The sequence below is a fragment of the Neolamprologus multifasciatus genome, chromosome 8 (genome assembly GCF_963576455.1).
Source record: "Neolamprologus multifasciatus chromosome 8, fNeoMul1.2, whole genome shotgun sequence".
Lineage (NCBI taxonomy): Eukaryota > Metazoa > Chordata > Actinopteri > Cichliformes > Cichlidae > Neolamprologus > Neolamprologus multifasciatus.
In genome coordinates, this window is record NC_140446.1 from 29,446,352 (window position 1) to 29,469,672 (window position 23,321).

Consider the following 23,321-nt stretch of genomic DNA (forward strand, 5'->3'; position numbering starts at 1 on the left):
GTATTAAAAATAAACAAAATTATAACATGTTTACACGTATTTAGAGCCTTTGCCATTGCCCTCAAACTTGAGTTATGGTGCATCCTTCTTCTGTTAATCATCTGTCAGCTGTTTCTACAACTTTATTGCAGTCCATCTTTGGTACATTGAGTTCAGCTGGTTTGGGAACAATTCAGTGTCCCTCTGGATGAGGTGAAAGAGGTGGTTCAAAGTGGTGTCCGTGCAACCCAAATCCAATTAAGTGGTAGAAAATTGAAGAATGGATGGACTTAGTGCTGTTTAGCTAACTTTGCCATTTAACTTTGATATTTAATTTGAAATAATGTCCAAATGCAACAGAATGAAACAGTTTTTCTTAAATAAAGTCCATAATTTTGTATGAAGGGATACCAATTTTAACTTTAAAGATCTACTGAATACACAAGATATTTAGGCAAGAAAAACTGATTTCACAGTTGATATAATTGTTTCATAACAGTTTTTTAAGGTAAAATATGTGTCAATATTTCTTTGAACATTGTAGACCTATCATCATCTATAAAAGATTATAGAAAAACTCAGTTCTTATTACCAAAAACTAAAAGTACGCCATTGCAATTATAAACACAGTTAGTAGTTACAACAGTATTTCAAGTTTTTTCAGTGAATACTATATAATTTAAATCGAGATTAAATTTACAAGCTGTTTCACATAAAATTACACCGATGAACATTAAAGTATAGAAAACTAAATAATCATGAAACAACCCTTCTCTGTTCTTCACCTTACAGTAGGAGCGGAGCCTATTTGGTTGTCAGCATCTTGCATTTATCAATGGAAGCGCAAGATGCTAATAGTGAGGCACTGAAGGGATGAGTGCGACAGCTGCTGGGTGAATCCTACTACACTATTGGGTCATGTGGTACACACAATCACACTCTATCCCTCTGATCCTTCCAGCCCTCCCGTTTCCCTCCGTCTCTCACTAAGGCCGAGCACAGTGAGGGAGGGCAAAAATGCCTGAGCTCAGAGAGAGAGTGAAGAGCGACTAAGAGAAGGAGGAAAGGCGGTAAGCAATGTGAGTCCAGATTACCACCAAGGCAGGAGCAGAGCGGACAGAAATACAGGAATACAAGCTCTCCTATCATATTCTCTACTTGTGTCAATTTAAAAGGAGAAAAGAAGCGGATTAAAAACTCGAAAGGGTGAAAAGAGGAGGAGGGGGGAAACAAGAGCAGAGGAGCAGAAGTAATGTGCTACCAACAGCGAGCGTTTCAGAGGACAGTGTTGTCACAGATGAGGAGGTGATGCGTGTGAGCGTGTGGGTTTGCAACACAGCAGCGACAAGGGTGATGTGTGTGTAAAGTAAACCCCCCACACCTACAAATCCCCAACACCATCTACTGAGACTTGGCCTGAGGTTTTGCAAGCCATGGTGAGGACCAGGAGCTAGCTGACATCCTGCTGAACACTATGGCCCAGGTGAGGAGAGACTCCCTCATAAACACACACAAAGCTATTCATGCATTTTAAAGACATCTACTTTGTTGTATATTCACACACGCAAAGTGAAGTTTTGTCCATTCTTTATTTCTCTATCACAGTAGGGTAGCGTTTTAAACACAGACAAGATCTGTACCTGTGTAAACCAAATGAAAGCTAAATTGCTCAGAGTAGAACCGTGCTGGTATATAATAACTGCAACTTTACCCTCCCTGGTAAAAGTCTATGAGTTTTTGTGTCTTTGATGTATAGATACCACTCCACAAAATTATAGAATATTTCATGCCCACTGGGCAAAAAGGAAACTCAGGCATTCAACTCCAAAAGTGAAAAATTCTGGAAAAAATACATTGTATTTACATGTATTGGAGAGATATTTTGATTCGGTGTATTTTATATTTGGCACGCTCTGACAAAGGTGACTGACATGACGATCCCATGTGAGGGGGTTTTCACATTACCTAATGTTGATGTTCCTACAACATCGTCTTTCTATTGAGGTCTAATGCTGTGACAGGGTTTATATAACCAAAATAATATTATCTCCTAAACTTACCAAACTGTGACTTTAAAGAAGAAAAAATTACTTGTCGTTGACTTTCACACAGGATAGCAGCCTGAGTCTCCAGGGTGAAAGTGCTACTCCTTGTGCAATATGTTGCTCTTGTCACAGACTGAAGTGCTTTTCTGCAAACATATGTCACAACAGCATGACTGACCAGATGCAAAAATAGATCTTAACATTAGTGTTGATAATATTAAAAGAAACACTGGAAATATCAGATGAACCATTCCTTTAAAATTTAAATTCATGAATTTAATCTCGCCTGTTTATTGAAAATCTTGTAACCCTGGGACTAACACAAAGTATCATGGCAGCTGCACTAACTGGCTATTAGCTATTGGTTAAGCTATGTTTTATACATGCAACATAAAAGACTGCTGGGTAAATACTATAGGATGTAAAGTTTTTTTGTTTTTTTGTCATTTAGACCTGGTGAACCTGTATGTTCAGTCTACATATGTGTTTTTTTCATACACATCGACTCACCTAAGGTCCAAATGCAAGACAAGATAGTACAAGACGCAATTAGCAATGATGAGCCGACCATAGACAGTGAAATCTTAGCGAAATGTAGTGACAATGTTTTGTTTGTTTGATTTTTTTTAAAAGTGAGGGTTATGTGTTTTTCCTCAATCAACTCAAGTGATTCCATTTATTCAGTGTATTCTATACACGTGTAGACATTTTTTGCCAGGGACAGAAAGCAAAGAAATATAGTGCATGTAGGCTCTGTGAGGACCTGACTGTCTGAAGATACAGAGACGATGTGTCCTTTAAGGTTCGAGACAGATCAGCCATTTGAATCATGAGCGAGGGTGGAGCAGCTCATTCTACACAGCAACATAACGAAGAAATGATGTAGTTGGCCAAAGCTGCATTGTGGTTGTGGAGGTTGTGTGTAAACGTCAGGATATCCTGCTCTTGCTCAAACACATTTACTGGAACAAATAGGAAAAAGGTTTAAACCAATTTTCCAACACTATCATCCTCAATCATAAACAAGTTGGCTCCAACTTCCAACTACATTAGACTTTTATTACAATTTTTGCCACAAATGTACTCTAGTCCCTTTAGTTGAAAGTATATGGTTAATATATTCCCTGTCTAGGGTGAATTTATTGTTGCCCGTGGAAATGTTTAATTACACTTTTAATGGTATACAATATACTGTCCTCTTCAAGTAGAAAGTTCATTGAAGTTCACTTTGAGAAGTCAAAATGAACTAAACAAGTGTGAGATGAAAAAAGAACAGGTACCTATTTGTCTCTGTGTAGCTCTGGTATTAAACAGTTAAATACAACACTGAATATTAGCCAGTTCAATCCAGAATGTGAGTGCTGGTGAGACCTGCCTATTTTAATTGTTAAGCTAATTTTAATTCTTATTTTAATTCATAGTGATATATACTGCTTTGTGGTGTCTGTTTTGCTTATTTGCATGCTATGCATTTTTGTCCTGTTGGTGTTCGGCTTGTGGATGCTGCAGATGCTATAGCTATATGGTGCATAAATAGTCATAGTTTACAACTATCCAAAATTTAGTATACTAAATAATACAGATGGGAAATGCTCAGTACAGTACACCTTTACTCAATTTCCCCAATATAATCAAGGTTCAAAAATATGTATCCTGTATTTAGTGTGAAAGATTGGAAAAAATGTATAAACTCTGGTCAACATACATGAGGTTTACTGAAGTCAAGCTGCTTGGCTGAAGGCCAGCTTTGGGCTTTCTGTGTGGAGTTTGTCTGTTCTCCTCATGCTTGTGTGGGGTCTCACCAGGTACTCTGGTTTCCTTTCACAGTCGAAAGACTGGGGCTAGGTTAATTGATGACTCTAAAATAACTATGGCTGTGAATGTGAGCAGGGCTGTCTGTCTGTTTGATGACCTGTTCAGCAGAGAAGAAGCAGAGTGGTTGCAGTGGAGAGGGGGAAATGATTGGACATGGGGGAGACAAAAAAGAGAAAAGCAGAAAGTGGGAGCAACAAATTAGAATTGCAGTTCCCAGTCATGCTTAGTTCAGGCCCTGCTTGAACTCGTCTGCTCTTTATAGTCTTCATGGGGTCGTGTGATAGGACACAGTAAATTGTGTGATTAACAGCTTTTTATGTATTATGTATGATGACCTGTGGCTTTTTATCTATGCCACTCTGAAGCCATACTTCAAGAAAGGAACGCTGTGGATTCCAGGCTTTAATATTTCATCAAATAACTGAAATATAGAATAAACATTCATCTTGTGGTTAATTATCTGGGGTTGCGAAAATACTGAGAATGTGAGGGGTTGAATGTGGCTTGTGGACTGGTTTGTACAAACTGGTCCATTTCCAAATTCTTTATCCATCATTGTCATCTACTGGCAAATATTTTCCTGATCTTTATAGAAGTATTTTTAAATATTGTTTTCCCCTGTGTTGCATATTTTAAATGTTTGCTGTTAGGTGAAATAAAACAAACCAAAAAAAGCAGAGTGCAGTTAGATGCAGGCGAGAGACTTGCAGCACATACAGACAGGTAGAAAAATATCTGGAAATGGGATGTTTTAGTCTTGTCTATTTGTCTTGTTGGCAAATAGAACAGCTGACTGATCTGATTTTTAAAATATCTAGTTTATATACTTAGTTACTGCAGTCTACGTGGTTGTGAATGGTTCAGATTTCTCTTGATCTCTTGACTCGGATTTTTTAGTAAGTTAGTTCAATCAGCATGTCCTGAAAATCTTTGTCTTGCTGGGCTTACACATGACATCATTAGCATGTTGCAGCCTGCATGTTCAGTGCTACAGTCTGAGCCATTACATTTGCACACCGACAGCTACGTTAAGATGGACTGTGTTATATATAGATATATAAATAAATATTATATAATATGTTGAAAGCCTATTTTTGTGGTGGCTCTGTGTGTGTGTGCCTCCATGTTTACTGCTGACCTGATAATAAGTTTCCTCTAGAGTGCTTCTCCCTGAGGTTTCTCCAGCAAGAACACAGTCAGGGAAATGTGTGATCCCCTGCTGAATATATCAGTTTGCTCAGCCACAAAGAAATAAACATATCCGTTTATGATTCTTTTTATGGTTGTTTCATTTTATTGGGAGAGGCAGAACATTAACCAAAATATAATCCTCTTCTATAATTTTGGCTCTCATAGATTGGCTGTGTGTCCATGGAGTAAACAGTTTACAATCAGTCAATCAATTACAGATACTCCTGATCTCAACTCATTGTGTGTATAAGGCACAATAATCGCAGTGGAAGAGGTTAGATAAAGAGTATTTCAATTCATTTTATTTACACAGCGCCAAATCACAACAACAGTCCCTCAAGGTGCTTTATATTGTAAGGTAGACCCTACAATAATACATACAGAGAAAAACCCAACAATCATATGACCCCCTATGAGCAGCACTTTGGCAACAGTGGGAAGGAAAAACTCCCTTTTAACAGGAAGAAACCTCCGGCAGAACCAGGCTCAGGGAGGGGCGGGGCCATCTGCTGCAACCGGTTGGGGTGAGAGAAAGAAGACAGGATAAAAGACAAAGGATAAAAAAATATGTGGGATCTATGGATTCTTTGACACCCAACATCTACACAAACAGTGAACAACTAGTACCTCAGTGTTTCAACATCCGGAAGAAGCAACGGCTATCACAACTAGAGATTGACAAGGTACAACACAAATACTATATCAAGGGGGAGCCAGAATATTAGGTCAGAGGGGAATTATGATCATCCTCACCCACTGAGATCCTGTACCAAACCCCAGGAACTGATGTGTTGTAGGCAATGAGTGCGAAAGCAGCTGACCTGATAGATGGGACCATGGCTCAGTTGGAAACTGGGACCCTCAATGACTGATTACCAAGACTATGTTAAGTATCCTCTGAAGGTTTACTAGAAGATGTGAATGCAGCATTATGGCAACCATCAGCACAGCAGCAGTAATCACAAAGATGCGAGGCTATAAGATAAACAGCCACAAGGAGCAATTACCTCCACGGAGAAGGAGAGTAAAAGCGCCTTGAGGCGATTGTTGTTGTAAAAATGAATTGAACTGAATTAAAAGAACGAACCGGCGGTAGTAGCCTGCCAACCCCAGGAACCGTCTCACCTCCCTTTTGGTCTTGGGGCATGAGCAGGACGCGATGGCCGTCGTCTTCTCCACTTGCGGGCGCACCTGCCTGCCCCCCGAGTGATACCCCAAATACTGTACCTCCCTCCGTCCAACAACACACTTCTTCGGGTTGGCCATGAGACCCGCTTGCCTCAGTGACTCCAGGACCGCGGCCACCCACTGCACATGCTTTGCCCAGGTGTGACTGTAGATGATCACGTCATCCAAATAGGCAGCAGCATACGCAGCGTGCGGACACAGCACCCGGTCAATGAGGCATTGAAAGGTGGCTGGGGCACCGAACAAGCCGAACAGAAGTGTGACAAATTGGTACAACCCGTACAGAGTGGAGAAGGCCGTTTTTTCCTTAGACTCTGCAGACAAGGGAATCTGCCAGTAGCCCTTGGTCAAATCCAGTGTCATAAAGAAACGAGCAGTGCCCAACCGGTCCAGGAGTTTACCGACCCGGGGCATCGGGTACGCATCAAACCGTGACACCTCATTCACCTTGTAGTAGTCCACACAGAACGGTACAGACCCATCTTTCTTCACTACAAGAACTATGGAGCTACACCAAGCACTGTGCAACTCTTCTATTACACCCAGCCTCAGCATCTCATTTGTCTTTTATGTCTTTTATGTTCCGGCAGCCTGTAGGGCCGTGAATGTTACACCCTGAAAAGGGGCTGAAAAGGGGATAAGTCAATGACGACGCTCAGACACGATGCTTCTCTTTCAGCAGCTTCATTGCGAATGATTCAGAAATATAAACATACATACAAAAGTATTAAACATCTTAATAACACTTTACAGTCTCTGTTAGTTGTAAGACAATATATCTTAAGACTGTTTTCTTTCCTTTTCTTTAAGTTACAGATTAAATTGAATGTAAGAATTTACAAAAACAGATTATGAATCAATAAACAAACTTAGATCATTAAACTGAAATGTACAGAAAATAAACAAAATATTCATATAAAAATACTAATAGGCATTTGTCCTTTCACACCAAATAAACATGTTCTTCGTCCAGATCAAATGCAAAATGCACACAATGTATGTTTCATACACAGTCTGGCACGATAAAGCTCCATGCTAGCCACCAACAGAGCGCTTAGCTTAGCTAGCTGCTTATAGCTTATCCTAACAACACAGTTAACACAGATCATCTAAATATTCCTAGTATCCTCTTGGTACATTTGGAAACACGGTCAGTACAACTCAGCATACATATTTGTAAAGTTCAAAAGCAGAATTGCTCAATTATTACCTGAAAAGGGGATAAGTTCAATTCAATTCAATTCAATTTTATTTATATAGCGCCAAATCACAACAAAAGTCGCCTCAAGATGCTCAGACACGACGCTTCTCTTTCAGCAGCTTCACTGCGAACGAGGCATCGTGGCCAGAGCTCCCCCTTCCGGCAACGGCAGGCATAACTAATCAATCATGATCACTAAATCACATGGATTATTCCCCAGGCTTGACAAGTAGATCACAGATTGAATTTTTTACCAGGTTGTAGTCACATTAAGAATTATTATCCGGTTGAACATAGTCATGAACTCTTTTAACTATTTTAGCCTGTGTTACATTACATCTCTTAATGGGACTTATTTTACCCTTGTTTAAACATTTACATATTTGAAATAAATTGAATAATACATTAACTTTTAATCACAACTTTTTACTCCATTATGAACTTCAACAAATAATCAATCTATCACATGAACGCACCGTCACGCCAGGCTGCATTTCAACATGGTGCTCTATGAGAGCTGTACGGCCGGGCAAGGGGGGAGAACACATAAGCAAAGCGCTGTTGCAAGGCAGCAACATCCGTTCTCTGGGCCAGTGTGAGATGGTCATCCCAATGGAGGGAGGCTGGAATGGTAGAATTTGGCACCTCCGGCCCAGAGCGGCAGTTTCCACCTCCCGCCATGCTTTGAGGAGGTTGAGGTGGTAAATCTGTGTTGCCCCTCCTCTGTCCAACCGGGCAACTTCATAGTCAACGTCCCCCACCCGCCGTGTGACCACGAAGGGCCCTTGCCACTTGGTGAGCAATTTAGAGCTGGAGGAAGGGAGCAATACAAGCACTTTGTCTCCCGGTGAAAATTGCCTGAGCCTAGCCCCTCTGTTGTACAGGCTCTGCTGATGTTGCTGGGCCTGGAGCAAATTCTCCCGTGATAACCTCCCCAGCCTGTGCAGCTTTGCTTTCATTCTTGGCAGGGCTCGACCCTTCCTCCCAGTTTTCTTTAATCAGGTCGAGCACCCCCCGCGGCTGTCTACCGTACAGTAATTCAAAGGGAGAAAATCCCATGGAGGCCTGAGGTACCTCCCGCACTGCAAACAACAGAGGGACTAGCCAGCGATCCCAATTTGGTTCATCCTCGCAAATAAACTTACGAATCATGGATTTTAAAGTCTTATTCAGCCTCTCTACCAGCCCATCAGTCTGAGGGTGGTAGACGCTGGTCCAAATAGATTTAATGCTCAATAATCCGTACAGTTCCCACAACGTGCGCAACATGAACGACATGCCCTGGTCAGTCAGTATTTCTTTTGGAATACCGACCCAGGAGATGACATCCGGCTTGCTCGAAACCGCCACCGGTAGTCCTCCGGGGTGAGTCTGGGCCGATCCAGCACCGCCCTGCAGACATCCACATAGACAGTCCGGGGCGCCAGGGGCACACTGAGGGCCACCGTCTTCGCCTCCCCTGAGAGCAGCGGTAGCAGCCTGGGAGTCCACTCCTCTTCAGGCCACCGGCAGTCAAGCGCCGTGGCCTGGAATGTCTCAACAAACATCAGGGGATCCTCCCCATCACCCATCCGGTGCAACGTCACAGACAGTGGGGGAGGTGGAGGCGGGGCGGCCGGACCCCCTACTAACTGTTGCAGCACCGCCGTCTGCTGTGCCGCTTGCTGGCAAAGCAAAGCCAGCTGCTGGTCCTGGGCCGCCGCCTGGCGCACGGACATAGCAGCCAGATCCTGCATCATCTGCCCCAGAATCTGTACCGGCTGGACAGGTGGCTGGGCGGCAGGCTGGGCGGCAGGCTGGGCAGCGGACTGGGCAGCGGGCTGGGCGGCGGGCTGATCCGGTGGGGGGCCCAACATGACAGTGCACAACTGGGTTTCAGCACCACTTGCAACACAGGACCCACACACACGACTGGTTTATGCTTAGACTGTCTTTTATTGAGAAATAATCTGCGGTTTTTGGCACCCGCCTCGGACGCAGCCACTCCGACTCTCTCCCAGCATCATCTGCTGCTTCTCACTGCAGACACACATAAGACACATCTCCCTCATTAAAACAGTCCTGTACACCTGTTCCCTCCCCGCCTCCGTGCCGCCCAGAGATCTCACTGTGTCACCCCTCCTCTGCAGCAGACCAGCAAACCACGCCCCCGCCACAGGACCCTAAGCGCCTCCATCAGGAATTCAGTGGGAATGCAGTGAAAAACACTAGAGGCCAACTTCAAGCCAACAGCACAAGTTATCATCAAGTGTTGCTGTGTGATTTCTTACTATTACTGAAGGCTACTCACCACCAAGCTAACACTGTTAGCTGGCGTTAGCTGAGGTTAGTTTATAGACTGCAGACTGGTAGACTGATCCAGTGTTGGGGAGTAACGGAATACATGTTACGTATACGTGTTACGTATTTAAAATACAAAATATGAGTAACTGTATTCCGTTACAGTTACCGTTTAAAAAGGTGGTATTTAGAATACAGTTACTTTGTTGAAATAAAGGGACTATACAGCAGTCTTTTCCTTTTTCATATATTAGGCTGTCCCCTCTCTATTTTTGGTAATTCCATGCCAGTGAAAACCCAAACAAAACACACATTAAGAGGCTCTAATGCCTGTGTCTCAATCTCACGGCCCATGTCACCTCTACTTGTGGCCCGCATAAATGGCGTGAAGAAATATTTAAAAAAAATTATAATTCAAAAAATGATTTACTATGAAGGCAACAGGCAGAGTGCTACAGGCATAGAAGAATGTAGCCTCATGGGTAGTGTAGTCCATGCTGCAGGGAGAATATGGACTGCCATACCCGTTATGTGTCTGCAGTGTTGGGAAGGTTACTTTTAAAATGTATTCCATTACAGAATACATGCCCCAAAATGTATTCTGTAACGTATTCCGTTACGTTACTCGATGAGAGTAACGTATTCTGAATACTTTGGATTACTTAATATATTATCATGCTGTTTACAACTACATGAATGTACTATTGCTGTGATTTATTACTGTTACTGGAGGTCCGCGAATAGAAACGAGAGCTGGAGTTTATTTATTTATTATCTATTTAGAGAAAAACGGGGCATCCCTTTTTTAGGACCCTTTTTTAACTTTTTTATTTAGTTAAAAAAGGGTCCTATTAACCTGCAACAATTGTGATACTTACTTTCAATAAAAGATATATGAAACAGGAACGAGAGCTGGAAGCATGTAAATATAATAATAACCACTGCAGCCAAAAAGAGTGCCTGACGAGCCCAGTTTTAAGTAAGCTATCAAGACTCGACTGTACACAATGTATTGCGCGGAATAGTTTTCTGTATGAGATTGCTGCAAAAAGTGCAGCCTTACCTAATGTCCACCCTACTGTTACTCATTTTATATTAAGATTTACAAATCTAATTGGTATTGGTATGGCGAGTAGCCTTCAGTAATAGTAATAAATCACGCAGCAATAGTACATTCATATAGTTGTAAAAAGCATGACAATATATCTTGTAATCCAAAGTATTCAGAATACATTACTCTAATTGAGTAACTTAACGGAATACGTTACAAAATGCATTTTGGGACATGTAATCTGTAATCTGTAGTGGAATACATTTTAAAAGTAACCTTCCCAACACTGTTTATATATTAATGAAAGCCAATACTAACATAGATGCATTGAATGAGAATACAAAACTCATCATTGGAGTGGAGTAATGCATACCAAACTACAAACTGGGAGGTCTGGTAAGTCAGACTGTTTACAGTTTGAGAGGCTTTCAATATTTTACTATCCAGATCTAATCTGAACTGCATAACAAGTATTTATAGATTAGATGTTACCATATTAAATTATCATTATATGCATACTTAAACGTGATTTCATGTCACTTAAAATTTGGAACCCTTGGTCTACGACTGTATTATTTTAAAACATTAACTGACATGATCTCTGACACATCTTTTCTCTCCTAAGTGCACATTTGTTATTTTGTTTTTCATCAAAGCAACATGTCAGGTGATGTTATTTTCTGTCATCAGCAGAAGCCATTGTTGTTGACGGTAGCTTTGCACCCCACTAACCCTGTATAACGCAAGGACAAAGTGCATAATTGACTTTTTAAAATCCTGGATGCTGAAACATACAAATAGCATACAAGAAAAAGTAATTAAAAAATTAGTGCACAGGCAAAATCTATTTTATGCATTTAATCTCTGGGCAGAACATTGTTTGTTTTGAATAAGTTCAATTCAGATGTGATTTGCATTGTTCAGATTGAATTGCTCAACTTGAACAGATAGTTTTAAAAACTGAATTTGAAATCCACTGCATTGGTTTGAACAATGCTCGACACTAAACTGAAACTGAATTTAATATTTTTAAAAATGAATTTATTTGCTTTGAAACTGTATCATCAAATCCTTTTTTATTAGTGATTTGGCTGCTACACTAAAGCACTGATGATATGTTTGCCCAGTTGGAGCTTTGAAACCTTTGATAAATGTAGTCTCAATAGTGGAGCCAAGTCTTAGTAAATAACTGTATAATATATCATAATGTATTAAAATAATATTGTTGCACTGTGATCAGTGTAAGATGTTTATTATTAATGACACCTGAGTATATTTGTTGTTGTTTTTAGACGTCTCTGGTTGAAAATGTTTTTCCTCTGCAGTAACACAAGGAATGTATTTGAAACTGAGTGTGTGACAGGATGCAGCACAGGCAAGATAAGACTTTTTTGTATGTATGAGCTGGCAGCCTGTTGAGGGGTGGGGGATTTAAATCCAGTAGATTAAGGCTGTTGTGTAATGGTTAGATGGTCTGTGCTTTGTGAGACCGACACATGCCCTTTTGAAAATACATTCAAATGATCTTATATAAGTACAGGAGTACATGAATGAATATCCTGTTGAAATTCATTATGGTTAAATCACTATGATTACGATGTCCTACTCAGCAGTAATGTGTTTATGTGAGCAGCTTGCTAAGATTAGATGCTGGCTTATGGCCATATTTATCCAAAACTAGTGAGTGACTTTTGATTTATGGCAGTATGCTTCACTGCATGGCTGAAGACCTGAGGGGAAATGGGTATGTTGACAAAATGCTTATCTTCAGTGATCTTCATTGGCTGTCCACTTTGTAGAATACATATAATTCAAGTAATGCAAGTGCATGGCCTTTCTACAGCTGCAGGGCAATGACACTGATGACACTGATAGGAGGGGATTGTCCTGTGAAGCAGAGTTTTTCTCTGAAGGTAGTAGTTCTAATTTATTCAGACTGCATGAGATTGCACAGGGACCACCAATGAACCTGGATAGAGATATGTGTTTTTAAATCGAAAACTACTATATGGTATGATGACTGTTCATATGGCATTTGTAAACATGGGAGAAATAGTTCACTCATTTGCCCAACCTAACTTCTAATTTGTCTTCAGCTTACAGTCAGCTTGCTCTCTAGTGGTCAGCCTGCCCCACTGCACAGACAATCCTCAGCTTCACTGGAGATAAGATGGATTAGGTATTTAGCGAAATCTCTTCATGCTGCTGTAAATAGACAGATGGGTTTGAGCCCCCCCACCACCACCTAACCAACCAACCTACCAACCTCCACACTCACCGCCTCTCTGTTGCCGTGCCAGGCCACAACATGACTGAACACAAGCAGATAAATGTCTGTTTAATTTCAAAAGATTACTTCTACTCCCCTTTTCATCTTTCTCATTTTACTTTTTTTCAAAAACACTTGTTTAGTTTCATTGAAGCTTTATGGTTTTACAGTGTTTTACTGAAGTGACGGACAACACTAAAACTAAGAAAGACTGTGCCACACTTATTATGCAACATGAGCAGTTTTTCTTCATATTAATTTGAAAATACAACACTGCTCAAAAAAATAAATACTTTTACCAGAGTATAGCATCAAGTCAATTAAACATTTTGGAATATTGATCTGGTCAGTTAAGTAGTGGGGGTAGTTAGGCAGTTTAGCAGGTGCTATATAAAAGATCAACAGTTGTGATGGTTCCAGTTTCCACAGACAAGGAATTCCTCAGATCCACAGTGTCCACAGATTCAGATGCCAAGCCACAAACACAGCTCTGGCTCACCAACACAGGCTTCTCTGGGAGAATCTGTTCATAGCAAAACAACAGGTTAGAATCATCCTTACGGGTACGTAGCAAAAATCACACGAGGAGGCAGGGCAATATGGCCAAAAATATTTATCATGATATATATTTGAAATTTGTGATAACGATATAACTGACGATATAATTAACGTGAGACAAAATACTTTACAACTCCACAACTTTATTAGTGCAAAAGACAAACAAACATCAATGTATTTTCACTTAAAGCTGCTGTTTTTTATGTGCATTAACGCTGTATAAAAATGTAACAGTGCAAATGCAAATTCCTTGACAGTTTAACCAAAAGGCATTTCCAGTGGAAACTGGCCAACATATCCTCAGCATAACCATGTATAATATCCACAAAACTTAAAAAGAGGTCATACACACACAATACAGTAATATTATGTTGAAGCACAGTACGTATCACTCCGCGAGGCTCCGCCTACGATAGCCGTAATGCTCCGACAGTCCGGTGTGGCTTCATAGCTAAGCAAAGTCGTACTAAAACATTTTTTGACAGATTTTTGAGCGCCGTGTACCACACAAAATTGGTTCGAGGTCAGTAAGCACAACCAGAATTCATATATAAGAATTATAAGGGGCACTGTCGATTTTTCAGAAAATCAAAGGAATTTAAGAGCGACTTATTTTCCGAAAAACGCGGTAATAACGACGGCCCGCTAGCATGCTTTACTAAAAAATGTGCTTTGGCGTGTATCTGACGGACAAAAGCCAAACCAGTTCCACACCACTGAAGTTGCAGCATTTTACAAACCAGTTCTGGTTCATCTGTTTCATTCAACGATCCACTTTCGCCCTTCTCATTCTCCGTCGCCACCATGCTTTTTCTGCCATGTGCGTATGAAAACAAAGGCACTGCGCATGCGCGTTCTACCCATTTTCTAAAGCAATATTTCATTTTCTTATCATTGCCTAACATTATACCGGTATTACCGTGAACAGTATGATGTGGCCCAGCCCTACGAGGAGGAGCCAAACTTGAAGTGATTCAACCATCCAGCAAAGACTGAAGGTCTGCCACCGCCTTTAGAAGCGGCAACAAACGAGGACATCAGAATTAGGAGCATTTCTTCATTTTGTAGGGAGAAGATGGGAAGCCAGGCAGGGTCACATTTCTGCACTACAACCAAACCGCACACACACACACACAGAGAGAGGAGGTAGAGCACTACAGAGAGAGTGGTGAGTCAAGCAGTGAGGACAAAGAGACTGTGACAACCAAACGTTCCTCAGCTTTGTACTTTGTCTCTACTGAGCTGTCAAAATGTTTTTTATTCTGAGAATGATATTAATAGTATTTGTTCTTTCTTTCTTTTCAGTTTAAGCTTACACATTTGCATTTTCTGTGTTGTCCTGTAGAGCCAGAAGTGATCAAATTTGGATAAAAGGGTGAAGCTCACACAGCTGTGAGCTGTATCTGCTAATTAGTGCCAAGTAAAAGATTAATAAAATAATAAAGTTTTAGTCACTAAAGCTGAAGCACAAGCTTCTTGGACAGTCCATACTAGAACATATTGTGATAGACAATTCCATAACAGTGCTCCAAACAGCACCAGTACCACAAACACTATTAAATTTGTATACATGAGGCTAACTGTGAGCCGTTAGCTTTGAACCTTAAGGGGAAAATGTAATTTAATTAAAGGGGAACTCTCCACAGAGGTCAAAGCTGGTTTTTGTACCCATAGACTCATAGATATATAAATATATGAGATGGAAGTTGGCACTGTGATATCCTGTGTTTGTTTCTGAAGCACCAATGTGAAGCCTTAAAGCATTTCCATTGCTCCCGTCTTGGCTGCAAAAACGGGTGTAAAAAGAGGGACGGGTCTGATACTGCACACTTTTAAAAACTGTTAGCAAATTAGCATGTCATTTCCATTTTGAAACATCCCATATGGAAAAGATATATATAAATCTTATAAAGTTTGTATCTGTCTTGTGTGAAACTTGTATGAAAAGCATACAAGAGTGAAAACAGATATAAGATCCCTTGAAAAATTATATAAATGAAACTTGTATGTTTTGTATACTTGCTAAATCAATATATGGAAGTAATGAGAAAGTGGCCTTATATGATTCACTATATGAAGTAGGCCGCATCTTATGCAAGTCTTTTATAAGTTTTTCATATTTCTTTTCCATATGGGATAGTATGACCAAGATTTGCAAAAAAGATTTTTTTTTATTAAGTATGATTCAGAACAGAGAGTGAGCCCATAAACTAAAAGTAAAGTGTTTACATTGATCACTGTTCATACCAGTTTTTTTTAACACTGTAAAGTTTGACCTGCTGGCCCTGATAGGGAACTGTGTTGTTTTTTTGTTTTTGTTTTTTTAACTTCAGCGTTGGCTTCATTTTTTAGCCAGAGAGATTGTTATGTGAATAAAATCAGCCTTGGGACATTTTTTTTGCACATTTCACTGGAGGTATGGACGTGTTCACTTTAAACAAATAGATTCCTGGAAGTTTAGAACAACATTGTAACATATCAACTTGTATATCAACTGATTTGATCAAGCATCCATGTTGGGTTTATTGAAAGGTTTAAAAAGAAAATTCCATAGGCCACATTTTTTCCAGTCATGTGCATGTTTGGAGCATTTTTAATGTATTCTGTAGTTCTACAAGTTTGTGCTTCAGTTTTTGTGAACTTAATCGTATTGTTACTTTGCTCTAAACAAACTTTAATTAGTGTCAGTCCATTCTACACACCCATTTTTAGAATTAACTTTCTAACTAGCCTTGCCTTAGATGATAAATTAGCACTTCAGGATTCATGCATACAATCTTTATTTTGATACCAAGATTGTTTATACAGAGTTTGCAATTGCAGAGAAATACTCTATTCATCTCATTCTGGAGCAGGAACCACAGAAAGATCTTTGGCACTCAAGAGGTTAACCTCTAGCTCCAAAACCACAACATGGTAACAGCCAAAATGCTAATGGGTGACACTGCAGTGGCTACATGCATCTTTTATACTATCAGTTCAGTTCATGATGGGCTAAAGTTGCAGGTTGGGAGGGTCACCAAATGCATAAGCTGAGAGACTGGGGGATGATGGGATGGTGGGATACTGGTTCTGTGCAGGGCCCCCCATTGTGAGGATGAAACCCTTTTCAGAGCAAAAGCAGATTAGCACTGCAGCCTGACCCCATATGTGCATGAACACACAGACTGTTGGAAAGGAAATTAGAGCCTTTGTTTTGGAACAACAAAGCTGTTAATCTCTTGTTATGGAAGATGTGATACAGGAATTTCAATAAATCTGTGTCATGGTCTTTGGTAATATTTCAATATGCCAACAACAAGAGAGCCACAAACAAAAGGAATATATGGCGACTAAAGCTCGTGTGTAAATTTACTGTTTTTGTGACGTAACATCTTTTAGTTTCTTAGACTATGCTTGTTTAGCATGTACTCTAAATGCAACCTATAGTGCTTAATGGGACTGTTAATACTTTTCTCCGGACCTTTTTTGTGTGCTACATGCTAAAGCTTGTGAAATGTTAGCAACGTGTTCCAAAGTGAAACAAAGATCTATACAAATATGTCCAAGAACAATTTGAATGTATCATTTTTCCGTTGTTGACTCAGAGCATTTGTATTTAGGCTTGTGAAACATTTTAGTAAGCTTACCCGTGAAATCATTGCAATCATTATTTCAGTTGACTCAATACATGAGATACTCCATTTTCATTAGTTGAGCTTCTTATCTGAAAAGATGTTCTCTTTGAAAAGTTATGTGATTACAGTGTTACAACCATTAACCTAAATAAACAAATTCACAAAAGCACAAGCTCAATTACCCTTATGGAAAAGAAATAGTAAAAACTTATATGATTTACTCATGAAAGTGGCCGCTTTCTCATTACTTTTATATATTGTTTTAGTATCCAAGTATCCAAAACATACAAGTTTCATTATATAATTTTTCAAGGGATCTTAAATCTGTTTTCACTCTTGTATGCTTTTCATACAAGTTTCACACAAGACAGATACAAACTTTATAAGATTTATATATGTCTTTTCCATATGGGTAAGTAGAAACAAGGAATTCAATAGTTAAAAAAATAGAGAAAAACAAAACAAAACATTCAAGAGCTTAAGTAAAATCTGAAACGAATAGTCAATGCAGAAAACATTTCTGCATCCATCCTTGAACAGCTGAAACAGATATTAACAGATGTGGTTATATTCATCTGGATCTGTGTCAGCTGATAGAGAAACTGTACCGAGTCAAACTGAATTCAAACAGCAGCATCAAATGACAGGAGGGTAATTAACTAAGAAAGTATGAACTTGTCATATCCATGATTGGACTCAGATTGGGAACTTCCACTTGTTGGTGATAAACTCCAACCAGTCTGATCCACAACTTTGCAGTACAAAAGGGTGCTAGTCAGACAGATCCACAATCCTCAATTATCTTGCTAGATCTCTTACTCTCAGGTAACTCACACCTCAGGTCCAGTTATCCTGCACTGAAGGAAGCAGGAAGCAAGTTGCAGTCTCTCCACATGCAAAAACAGAAAAACATTTGCATGCAGTAGCACTAATCCCACTGACAGCTGTTTGTTAACAATCCAGCAATGAATGGATGGCTGTATCCCAATTCAGGGTCTGCAGCCTTAACGGTCCACAACGGCCGCGTACTTAAAGACCGCTAAGGCCGGAAGTGTGAGGCTTGTGAAATGGGACGGTCTAGCCTTCGTTGCGCTGCCCAGGTTGCCTAGCAACCATGATACTAACAGCTGGAAACGTTTCATACAGCTTTGTTTGACAGAAATGAAGGAGAAAATCTTTTGTTCATTTGTTTGTTTGTTTCTACATGAGCTTTGATCATTCTCTGATTAAGGTCAGCTATTGAACGGCGTATATTTTAAAGTAAAGGCTTTAAAACCAAGTTAGTACAAACGTCACTAATGTCACATAACTTTGCCGACATGTGGCCAACAGTAATGTTTTAATGTTCTTCGTTATTAAACATTTGCACATAAATAAGTGACATAATATTCAGTACTTAGTTTTCACAGTTTACTCTTCGGCCGCTCCGCTTCAGCCGTCTGCGGCAAAATTATCCACACCGACTGCCGCGCTATGAATTGTGGGATATGTTGGGCCACAAAGTCTACACCGCCACAGCCTTAAAATTCAGGGAAATGAAGGACGCATTTGAGGGCTGCATTTCGAGCAGCCTTTGAATTGGGACAGCCTTCGTCGCGTCGCTGTGACGTAATCGGCCTTAAAATGCGACCTTTAAGGCTGCAGACCCTGAATTGGGATACAGCCGATGTCTTCCTCCAGCCTAAGTAGGGAGCAACTGATCACGAGATCACAAACAGGTGAGATAATCAGCTCAGGTGCCCAGGTGTTGGCAGGCGTAGAGCAGGAGGAAGGCCGGCCTCTAAGACAGGGGTGTGGCTAGTGCAAAAGCAAACACACAGCACAGACAGTCAGAGAGAGAAAGAAAAAAACAGAATGAGAGAGAGACAGAACAAGTGACAGACGAGTCGGAAATGGGGATTGGAGGACCATGACAGCAGTACTAGCAGTACTAACGTTATTCAAAGTTTCACAGTTTATCAGGACAAGCAAGACAAGTAGCGGCTGCCTTTTAAAATCTAAAAGTAGATATTAATTAAATCTAAAGTGATCCCTCTTATTTCTTTGCATGCACATTGCTGCCATCCTGTGGCCACAATTGACTACTATAAAAAGCAGGGTTGCCTTTTTTCTATACAAAGCCACAGTGCATCTCACGTCCATATCCCAGCTTAAAGTTGTCTTTTTTGAAGGGGGTGGTTAATGCACATGTTCTGGTCTTTGACAAGAGACCAATGGGAGTTTAGCATGCTAGACTACCTGTTACTGGTTCTGCTTCCAATCCTCTTACATCAGTTAACATCAAACATAAAGCCTGAGGGCCAGAATCAGTCTGGCAAAGACTCCAATGTGGCCCACTGGTAGACTTCAGAAAATGTGTAAGAGTGCATAGATTTTAAACTTTTAATTGTATGTCCAAAGTTTTGCAGCTTTTCCTATTAATAAATTCTCCACCTGCACTGCCATTCATACACAAAAGTAGTTAAGTAAAAAATAAACAATTAAATGACAGAAAAAACTTCTGTTTTTCCACTATAAAGATTTCTCTTTTATTATAGTGGTTCCATAGTTTAAAAACTCTTGTTTTATAAATACAGTCAGGGCAATAAGAAGCACCAATGCCACATGATAAGAACTTTTTTTCTCAAATATCTTATGTACAGAAACTGAGATGTATTGTTAAAATTACACTTCTTTTATATATATTAAAATATCTCCACAATTAAATGTTTAGTTAGATGTCTATTGTGCATTTTGCTATTTATCGTACTGTTTATTTTAATCTCTGTGTGCAGCGCTTTGTGACTACCTGTCTATGAAAAGCGCTTAATAAATAAACTTTACTTACTTAGTTACACTGACAGAAAGGGCAGTTTCTGTCCAGCCCTTTTAAGCTCAAAGTTGGCTGTATGTGGGCGACAGAATAAAATGAGTCCGACATCCCTGATGGTAAATGGAGCAGCTCTATTGCTTTACGCTTGATTCATCAAAGAGCAACTTGGGGTTAGTATCTTGCCTGAGGATATTTGGCATGCAGACTGGAGCAGCCAGGGATCGAACCACCAACCTTTTCAATTAGCAGAGGACCAGCTCTACCTGACTTCCTGTGTTTACTCCTGTTTGTGGAAAAAGAGGTAACATTAGTAAGGTGGTTATTCATCATCATAACAGATAACTTTTCTCTTTGCTTGTTAATAAATAAACAAGCAAAGCAATTTCCCAGTGTGACGCCATGTTATCATCTCATGTATGCTGGAGCAGTGTTATTAACACTTTAATTGTAACTCTTGTTGCTGTCCATGATATGTGACAGAATGTCATGGAGCTTTAATTTAAAAGCTTTAATTTAAACTAAAATTTAAAATGCGACTGAACAAAGCACTACCTTCATTAAATCATTAAAACCAACTCATTATCACTGGACTCACATGTTGGTAACTCGAGCATAGGCCAGCAGCCACTTTGCATGATAGGCTCCCTGTGGAAGCATTTTTCTTTAGCGTTCTTTTATATACTGTGTCTGACTTTGTGCGAGAGCAATGTAACACCGATAGAGGGTGTAGAAGTGTCTATCTACACTCTCACCCTCCCTTGGGGCTCCATGTCCTGCTCTTATATAATGACTCATTGAGAGCATGTTAGTGCACAAGTAGTGCATGCTCTTCTCTCTGTCCCAAGGGGACTGTTGGCACAGCATCACAACTGGGGCTGTATGTTTTTACACTGTCTATGATTGTGGACACTACACAGATATATACTTTTCACTTCAGATGCCATTATCTTGACATATGTACCTACCTTAACTGTAGTTACAGACACTTCTTCAGTACTTACAGTTCTAAAACTAGAGTCCACAACACAGCGTAGTGTAAGAAAGGTGTCTGATACAATTCAATGAAACGAAATTGCACATTAAATTAAAAATGACTGACTTCCTGTTGGGTTTAGGACTTTTGTACATCTTAGATCAGGCTGCCTAATTTCAGACTCATAGATGAAACGCAATGTAGGGGCTGCTTTTTAAAAAATGTTGTAGGTGGTGCTGTGGAGCTATTTTGCAATATCCAATGATCAGAGCCATAAAAAATGAAAGTCTTCATCAAACTGGAGGTGCAACAAGTTTCAAGACTTTTTGAGCTCAGCCTGCCCCTGGGTTCAGGGTGGAACTCCCATCATGGCTGTAAAGTTTGGGAGAGATTCAACAAGGTGTCTGTGAGTTATAGCAATTTCGTGCTTGATAAGATAAGATAAGATAAGATAAGATAAGATAAGATAAGATAAGCTAAGATAAGATAAGATAAGATACGATAACCTTTATTAGTCCCACACGTGGGAAATTTGTTTTCTTACAGCAGAAAGTGGACAGTGCAAAGTTACATAGCAAAAATTAGAAAAACACTGGAATAGGATAAGATTAAGATACTGTACACAACTGTACACAATAGAATAGAATAGAATAAAATAAAATAAAATACTATATACAATAGAATGGTAGAATTGAATTGATGAATTGATGGAAAATGTTGCAGTTAATTTGATGACAACTTACAGTTTTCCATGCATCCTAAGCACAACTCATCAACGCTTTCCTGGACAAATTTGAGGTTGCTGTGGTTGACCACCTTGAAACTGTGGTCTACGAGTAAAACATGAAATTTCCTGCTCCCACTAGGTGGCGTTGTGACCACTGGCAAATATTGCATTTGAAATATGTTCAGGGGTGGAGCCTTATCACACGTGGAGAAGTTTGGTCCTGATTGGACAATGTATTTGTGAATAAGAACCAATTAAACCTTCATGGTGAATGATCAAAATGCAGTGTGGACACACAAAGGCACCACAATTTTGAATATGGCCCACATCTGTAGTTTAGACTGACCAAATATGAAGTTGATTGGATAAAATCCCTCAGAAGAGTTCAAAAAACAATAATTCCTGGAAATGGTCAAGTTAGCGCCACAATTTCATCTTCGATTTACTATGGCTGACTTCCTGTTGGGTTTGAGTCATGTACCCAGTGGATTTTTAGTCCTGTCTTGGCATGTACCAGATTTCATACATGAGCATGACACCCAGTTGGGTCAGTTTTTTCACTTTTGTAGAGGGTGCTACTGAGCCATTATGTCCAAAACCAATCAAATACATAAATAAATAGTAAAATACGACTGTGTGCACAATTTCATGACTTTGTGAGCATGTTAAGGCACTCAAAAAAGCAATTAATTTACCAAAATAATAAAAATAAAAATAATAAATGGAGCGGCTCTGAAAGTAGCATTTAATTAAGACACATTGCTTTACAATAAATCCTTACCTTTCTTCAAGAAATTAAGCTATTCACGAACTCCACGCAGTTCTTGGAGGATGACGGAATTGATACCATTGATGGGCTTTTGACTCACATAAATCCAGTAGAATGCAGTTTGAACTGTCATCTGTAATTGCCCACTAAGGTTTATGTTGAGCAATAATGTTGAGCAATATTAAAAATGTTAGTGGTTCTAATAGATTTTAAATAAAAATGTTTTATTTAAGTAAAGCGTATTATTTCTGATAAGAATCGTCTTCCTATATGCAATGCCTGAAACGCAAAAATAAATTTGAAGAAAATGCATAAACATGTACCCATATTTATTTTGAAATTCCAACTTCCGGTTGTGCTGTGCCACATGCTTTTAGCTGAACTGTTTACGTTGTGGGGACTGCTGGAGAGAAGCACAGCCAGTCTGCACTACACCCCAGCACGATTTAAGACAAAATGTTGACAGCAGAGTCTTTTTGTCGGTTTACGCACGCCAGACGCTGACACGCCAATGAATGGAGTTACTTTTTGCGTTGTTGGAATTCCGCCTCGCTCAGACGCTGAAGTAAGTCAGATATAATAACTGTTTTTCTGGTGACTGGAACAATGTTATTATTATAATATTGATCAGTTATTCCCGTCGGGGGGAAACCATCTTTTTCTTTATGAGTTTATTTATTAAACCCATAAATACTCAAGACGGTAAATCTACCCAAAAATGGACGCTACTTAGTATAATCGTATACTAGACGAATCAGAGCTTTTTTGCCGTAAAAAGTCTAAACCAAGGATGTTAAACTCATTTTCCTGCTTGAGCCCAATTTAATCTCAAGAGCATGTAAACAA

The 23,321-nt window shown here is 39.7% G+C and overlaps 1 protein-coding gene across 2 annotated transcripts in view; it reads left to right on the top strand.

The window, feature by feature from the left end:
- Nucleotides 1-926: 926 nt before the first annotated feature.
- The window catches only part of LOC146513309 (rho GTPase-activating protein 23-like), a 71,018-nt gene continuing 48,623 nt past the window's right edge, over nucleotides 927-23,321 (top strand). The window contains exon 1 of one of the 2 annotated variants that reach the window (XM_085171331.1): nucleotides 927-1,462. In XM_085171331.1, coding sequence (XP_085027457.1) covers nucleotides 1,454-1,462 — 9 coding nt within the window. In that variant the 5' untranslated portion in view covers nucleotides 927-1,453. Of the gene's footprint in view, nucleotides 1,463-17,518; nucleotides 23,041-23,321 lie in introns of those variants that run through there. The other variant, XM_085171330.1, reaches the window with a different exon arrangement.